The 7,631-nt window shown below is 44.1% G+C and overlaps 1 protein-coding gene across 23 annotated transcripts in view; it reads left to right on the top strand.

The window, feature by feature from the left end:
- The first annotated feature begins 257 nt into the window (after positions 1-257).
- Positions 258-7,631, top strand: part of MTSS1 (MTSS I-BAR domain containing 1) — a 155,122-nt gene continuing 147,748 nt past the window's right edge. For all 23 annotated transcript variants that reach the window (XM_087931698.1, XM_087931696.1, XM_087931689.1 and 20 more), the window contains exon 1: positions 258-863. In XM_087931698.1, coding sequence (XP_087787824.1) covers positions 792-863 — 72 coding nt within the window. In that variant the 5' untranslated portion in view covers positions 258-791. The remainder of the gene's footprint in view (positions 864-7,631) is intronic.

Here is a 7,631-nt window from a genome sequence, read left to right as displayed (position 1 = left end):
TTTTTTCTTCCCAAATCTCCGGGTATATATATATATGTGTATATATGTCTTTTCTTTTTTTGGCAAAAACCGGATCCGCAGCTGCTCCCCATGAATAGTGGCTGGCGAGGGAGGGGTGGCGGGGGGGGTTGCTGCTGTGGGCGGCAGAAGCCCGGCTGGTGCATCCGAGGCGTTGTTCACCCGCTCGCCTCTTTCCTGTTGAAACCACCCCTCACACTCCTCCTCCTCCTCCTCCTCCGCCCCCCCCACCTCCCCGTAGTCTAGAAACGGAGTGGCTGCTTTGCACGGGGCAGGAGCCGGGATGGCTATTCGTGGGGTGGTGGTTGCTCTCTGCCCTGGCGCGGGGGGCTTGCAAGCACCTTGATCGAGCCTCTCCACCGCCCGCGTCCGTGGGAGCTTCCTCGGGGGGGTTTCCTAAAGGTGCTGCCGCTTCCAAGTCGCGGGATCCACCGGGCAAGCGAAGAGAAGAGAGGGAGTAGTTGGGGGGGCCGCGGGCTACAACAAGCCAGCCACAGCCTTGCCTTGAATTGCCAGCCTTGCCGCCTTTGCATCGTGAAGGCGGGGGGGGGGAAACAAAAAAACGAGAGCCAACCTCGGGATTATTATTTCTCCTCATCCTCCTTTTCTCCCGCCTTCCTTTTATAATAGAGCCCGTCCGGTCGGGATCCCAAAGGCGACGAGGCTCTTGATAGGGGAGAGGGGTAAGAAGAGAAGATCGCCCCCCCCGTCGTTGCTTTGGGGAGGGGGGTTCTCCTCAGAAGCTGGTGGGGGGGTGGGCAAAGGAAAGAAACATGGAGGCGGTGATCGAGAAGGAATGCAGCGCCCTTGGAGGGCTCTTCCAGACCACCATCAGTGACATGAAGGTAAGGGGGGCCTCGTGGGGCGGCGGTGGGGTCTTTCTGGATGAGGGGAGACGCTAGGGGATGGGGTGGGGCGGGAAGAAGAGACCCCCCCGCGTTCGCCTTTTGCAAACCTGCGCAGGGAGAAGGGGACTCTACCTCCGTCCCACCTGACTCCTGGCGGTGGGTGGGTGGGGAGGTGGGTCGCTTTAAAGCAGGCAGCGAAGCACCCAAAGGCGAATTCCCAGGGCACGGAGGGAGCCCTGCCTTGCTTTGCCTTCCCTTCTTCCCGAGATCGGGGCCTTGCTTTTGGGGTCCAGGTCTCTCCCCCAAGGGGTTTCCCTTCGGGGTCCACGAATTCCCCCCCTCCCCGGGCCCGGGTTGATCATCCCTGGAGTGGTGAATGAATGAATAAATGTGCTTTTTGGAGCCGAAAGGGCGCAGCCTTTCCTCTATGGCATCCAAAGGAAAAGCATTTCTGTGGATGGAAGGAAGGGTCTATATCAGGGGTCTCCAACCTTGGCGACTTCAAAGCCTGGTGGACTTCATCTAGGTCGGTCGTTGTGTAGAGTTGCACCTCTCCGTAGCTCTTGCTTTTAATCTCTCGATCGGAGGGAAGATCCGTCAGCGTAGCATATTAACTTCGTACAACGCAAAGGCTTGCCCTTGTTTCAATGCTCACACTTGCCTTTCCTGGTGTCAAGATATGGGAGATAATTTTTTTTTAAAAAGACATATGTCACCAATAGATCTATCTAATAGTATATCCGGGTTGCCAAGGCTTTTAACATTCCCAGCTAGTTTGCTGAAATGGAACTTCCATATTCAGTGGCAAGCTACCTTTGAGAATCAATCGTGGGCCGTTGGTTTTATGCCTCCCTTTTCAACCTTTGGGAGTCCTGTAAAAAAAGAATTGGGATGAGGTCTGCTGGGATAAATCAAGCCAGAATTCAAATGTTTGAGGGTGGAAAAAAAGCATTTGACCTGATTTGAGTGGCTGTCCTTTCATGGGATATGCTGGTTTTGTATAAAAGATACTGCCCTGTTTTTTTCTGTGTTAAGTGTCTGGCTGAGAAATTATTGGTGGAAATAGTTTTCGCAGATAGTGAGAAGTCTGGTGAAGCGGTTCAAATCCACTCTCAGCAACAGGAAAAGTCTCTGGAGTGACTTTGAACCACTTGTTTTCTCTCCGCCTGGGTTGTGATTGTGGAGAAAAATGAAAGGAGGGCACAGTGAGTACACTGTGGAATGAAAGGCAGGATATTAAAAAGCTAACGAATCAAAAAAAAATAAAAACCCAGTTTCCTTTTTTAAAAAAATCTTCCCCCCCACCCCCCCCAAAAGGCTACTTGGAACAAGGTCTGTGGCCTTTCCTCTCCCAATTTTGCTTGACTAATGGACATCTTCAGTACCCCTCATCCTTTATGCTGTCCTATTTGTCCACTCACCTAAACAAAATCCTTTTGTTGCTTTTGGCAAGAACTTAAGACACAACTGGACTGAGCCCAGAATTGCAGTTAAGGTAGTCCCTTAGTGTGACTTGTTCCCAATGGTGTCCACAGTGAAGCCTAGTCAGGATAGGCTCAAAAAGCTTGTCTGGCTTTTTGTTGGGAAGGGAGAAAGAATCGCATAGGTGAGGTGTGTTATGCATCCAAACTTTTGTGCATTTCTCACATAAAAGATCTTTGAGCACTTGGCAAGCCGTGCCAGCCCAAATAAACTTGTAGGAAGCAAGAAGGGACAAATAATTATGATATAAAACAACTCCATATGATCATGTATATGTGGCAGTACGTAGTCCATGATAGTGCCAGCTGCTTGTTCAAATCCCTATGGCTTACTATATCACTTGTGCGCATCTTCAGGGTTGGCCCTGGTTTCTTTCCTCCAAACCCCATTGAGTTTGCAAGGTTTTGTTCGCCATCCTGCAGATTCTTGCTATTTAGAACTATCTTGCATCCATTGAGGTGGGGTTGCACAAATAATTCCCAGTTACTTCAGCTGAATTGCACAATTGGAAGCCGAGATTGCAGATGGAGAAAATGTGGAGTCTTTAAAAAAAAAAAAAAAAAAGGAAGCATGAAGCTGTGTGGGTGAAGAAACGAATGGTCAAAATTCAACTGATGGTGGCATTTTTTGAACCCTTAAGAAATACAGCTTTAATAGCATGGAAGATGGATTCTTTTCTCTCTCTCTCTCTCTCTCTCTCTCTCTCTCTCTCTCTCTCCTCCCCTCCCTCCCTCTCCTCTCTTTCTTTTGGCAAAAAAAAACACCCCAGGATTTTGGAAGTGCATCAATTGGTAGAGTGGGAACAGTCCCCATGAACAGTGTTAATCGGACAGTGGGCCTAATTCCACTGTTTTCTTTTTTAAAAAAAGAACCTTTAAAACTGGATTCTTTTGTACTGCCATCTGAGCAGGACTCTGCAGATGTTAACGGGGCCCGCTTGCTCCCATGTAAATGGGAGGGAAAATAGCATGTCAGGAATCTTGTCATAATGAACTCTTTGTGATGTGGCTGAATCTCAGCTCTCCCTTTGTTGAACAGCGTGCAAAATCTCTGGGGAAGGAGGTCCGGAGCAAAACCTGTAATCATTTTCATTAAGTCCATTTTAAATGCTTTAACAGATGCCTTCTTCCACCAGATGGACTCTATAAGTAGGCATTGCTAAAAGCCCGAGAGCTTTTATTCCCACTCTTAAAACAGGAAGGAAACATCAGTTTGGGAAAACCTTGTTTTGTGGCTACTTGCGATGGAGGGTGTGTGTACACCTGGAACGCCTCTGCACATCGTAGCCTGTATTTAATTGCTGGGGCTAGATAACAGAAATAAACTGGAGCTCTAATATCAGAGTGCCATTTTTGTCTGCATTTGTTAAAGGGGGGGGGGAATTCACGGAGAAGTCTAAAGATTTTTGATCTGTTTTCAATCTTGTGATGTCATTTTTTAGACCACAATCTTTGCTGACAAACTCCAGAAGAGGGAGCTGTGTCAGGCTCTTAGCAATTGCAGATCTGAAGAATCCTGTGACTCCTTTAAGACAAGCAAATTTGCCACCCCCCCATATAAGCTTTCCTGGACTGGAAGTTGCCTTCTCAAATGCGCAGCCCTTTGGCTAAAGCGGCCTATTTCCAGAGCCAAACCCTTAAATGAAGCAGGAGGATGTTTTCCCTGTTGCTGCTACTGGCTTTGCTAATTGGGGACATGAGGAGGGCTTATTCTGGCTGTGATCCCTTGCACATTTATTTGAGAGTAAGAGTCATGAAATCCAGTGGGGTTTGCTTATCAGTAAATGTGACACAGGAGTGAAGGACCTGACCTTTTTTCCAGACACAGCAAAAAAAACAGTGCATGGGTAATGGGGCAGATAACCATGCAAAAAGTATTTTGAACTGGCTTGTGTGTCTGGCGATAGATTATTAGCAGGCCAAAAGGAAGAAATAAAATGCAGACTCACTAGGATGCATGCTTGAATTGATGAGTAAATTTAAGATAAGCACAATGATGTGGGTTTTTTTCCATGGCAGTATCAGCATTGCTTTGTTTTAATTAAATGGCTGTATGGAGTTGTGCAATTTTAACAAAAACCTAGCATATTTGGCTTTCTACTGTCAGGCAGAGTTAACAGGGGGCTCCCTTCTTCCCCTCAAGCCAACTACTTGACTCTTATCTGTTTGCACTGGGGCATTGGTTGCTGGGGAAAAAAAACCTCCAAGAACCTCTCAGATGCATTTTAAATATTTCAGAAGGTAGCTTTAAATATTTGCAGGGATCCGTTCCGCCTGACGGGTTGAAAACCAAAGAACCTCTAGTATTACCTGTCACGGGATACCTGGGGGTGTAGCTCTGACAAGTTAAGGCAAGGACAAATCCTGTTGAACACCCTGTCCTGTCTAAGCTTGTTGGACATGGTTTTAAATGCTCCAGTTGAGTTACCACCTTTGCGAAATAGTGGATAAATTAACCTTTGTTCAGAACAGAGGCCTCCAACTTTAAATGGCAGCAGCATGTTAATTAGGCCTTCAAAAGAGTTCAGTGTCTTAACAATTCTGATTTGTTACACTGTCCTTTTTTAGCTGAAGTATTGATTTGGGTATGACAGATGCTTTTTATCTTTTTCCTGGTACTAAAATCTACCAGCTGTCCACATTGTAAGACTTCTGTCTTGGTTACATTCTTCAGATCTCATTTTAACCTTCCCTACTGATCCTAAATACCGGAGAGGTTAAGCCAGTGCTTTTCAACCTTGGCAATTTTAAGAAATATGGACATCAATTCCCAGAATTCAATTCCCAGCCTTATTGGCTGGGGCCATTCTGGGAGTAGGTACGCACCTCTTAAATCTTTGATCTCTGATGCTGGAGAAGACTCCTGCGGGTTCCTTGGACTGCAAGGCCATCAATCTGATCAACCCTGACTTGCTCTTTAGAAGGCCAGATGCTGAAGATGAAACTCAAGCACTTTGGCCACCTCACGAGAAGGAAGGACTCACCGGAGAAGAGCCGGTTGAGGGCAATAGAAGAAGAAGGGGATGGCAGAGAATGAGGTGGCTGGAAGGAGTCACTGAAGCAGTAGGCGTGAGCTTAAGTGGACTCCAGAGGATGATAGAGGACAGGGGGGCCTGGAGAAACACCGTCCATGGGGCCACTACGGGTCGGACACGACTTTGTAACTAACAACAACAATATCTTAAAATTGCTAAATTTGAGAAGCATTGAATTTAACTGTTTTAGGATGCCTAAGAAAATGCGGGGTAACCTTTTAAGTAAAGAACTTGAATATTTTAATTTTATTGAAACAAAAAGTTTGGAAACTTTAAACATAATTTCAGATGTTACAGTTCTTAAAGTAGTTCTTAGTTTAAATTAAATTAAACATTCCCTGTTTTCACCAGCTTTGTAATAGCAAATGGCATTTCCAGGATTAAAAGTGTCAACTACATCCACATATGTACTGTGTTGAGTGAACCATCAAGATGTGATTTGTTCAAGAAGCCATGATAGAACATGGTTGAATGTGTTGTGCAAGCTTAGCCAGCAACATTCTGAGTGGCAGCTGAAGAACTGCATTGATTATGGATTTATACAATCTGAAGAAAATTCAGAGTAGCTACTGCCTTAAAATTTGGCCTAGCAGAAATTTTATACTCTTCCTTTTTAAAACAAACAAACAAACAAACCTTGAAATAATTCAAGAAGTTGCAGTACATTGAACTGGGATCCCCTGAACATAGAAATATACATGCCATATGGTGTAAAGTTGTACAAATTGTCACTTTGCTGACCTCTTCTGCACTCTAGTAGTTGGATCCCACAGCAACTTTTTTTAAGTGTGTGAAAAAATGCTGCTTTTAATGTTTTAAACTCAACTTAGTCTCATTCTCCCAAGTTTATGTTGGATCAGGGTCAAAACAATTCTCCCCAACATATGCAAAATCACCAAATAAGGGATGTTTTATAGCCCAATGTGTTTTAAACATCTTTTCTTCCAAAGGCTATTTTAAGAAATGGGAAAAAGGGTTTAGCCTGAGGGGGTAACCAGTAATAATGTACTATATAGATAAAACTGATTTGTGTCCATTCCTACATTCATTGAAAGGCAAGATAACTTTTCACTGTTACCTTGTTATGTCTTATGGTATCACCATATTAAAATATGGTTAATACGGTATTTTATTGGCCATCTTGTGTACTTAACATTATGTTAGGATTGTAGCCTATAGTTAAAGGAATAGAATAGAATTATTTTATTGGCCGAGTGTGATTGGACACACAAGGAATTTGTCTTGGCACAAATTTATTTATTTATTTATTTGATTTATACTGCCGCCTATTCGCCCATGGCGATTTGTCTTGGTGCAAATGCTCTCTGTATACATAAAAGAAAAGATACGTTCGTCAAGAGTCAAGAATCATAAGGTACAACACTAATAGTCATAGGATACAAATAAGCAATCAAATCATACTAGGAAACAGTCCATATAAATTGTAAGGATACAAGTGACAAAGTTACAGTCATACAGTCACAAGTGGGAGGAGATGGGCAATGAGGAGTGATGACAAGATTAATAGTAATAGTAGTGCAAATTCTGTGAATAGTTGGACAGTGTTGAGGGAATTATTTGTTTAGCAGAGTGATGGCGTTCGGGAAAAAAATGTCCTTGTGTCTAGTCGTTCTGGTGTGCAGTGCTCTATAGCATCATTTTGAGGGAAGGAGTTGAAACTGTTTATGTCCGGGATGCGAGGAATCTGTAAATATCGGGCTTAGTTTTTTGGGAGGAAAATAGGGAGGGGGAACTGTGCTTCTGCCTACTAGCATCCATCAATATTCATTTAGCTAGTGTCCTGACAGTGTGTGAGAGAGTTGAGGGCTGTTTGGAAACTGAAACATGGAAAGTGAAACAGTATTTGTTGTGTGAGCAAGGAGACAGCAAGGAGCTGAGCTCAACTGTTCTGTACTAAAGTTGGTTGCTTCTTTGAATCTGAAAACGAAACTCCTCTGCTTGTGTTTTGCCTTTGGAACAGATTTCTTTTCAGGTGGGGAGTGGGAGTAGAACTTATTAGTAGCATCAGAGCATGTTAATAATAATATCGGAAATACTAGTGCTCTGAGGGTCATTTTGAAAAATCCTTTCTTAGTGATTTTCTAGAAGCCAAGAGGAACATACTTGCCAAATTTCAAGTTTGTAAGCTTCTGGAGATTTTGTGATGATGCGTGAGTGGTATTTCACATGGATGGATGGATGGATGGATGGATGGATAGATAGATAGATAGATAGATAGATAGATAGAT

Source organism: Pseudonaja textilis, chromosome 3 (assembly GCF_049901715.1).
Source record: "Pseudonaja textilis isolate UNSWEBS1 chromosome 3, rPseTex1.2, whole genome shotgun sequence".
NCBI lineage: Eukaryota > Metazoa > Chordata > Lepidosauria > Squamata > Elapidae > Pseudonaja > Pseudonaja textilis.
Note: the sequence above shows the minus strand (reverse complement) of the source record. Positions and strands in the feature narration are given on the sequence as shown.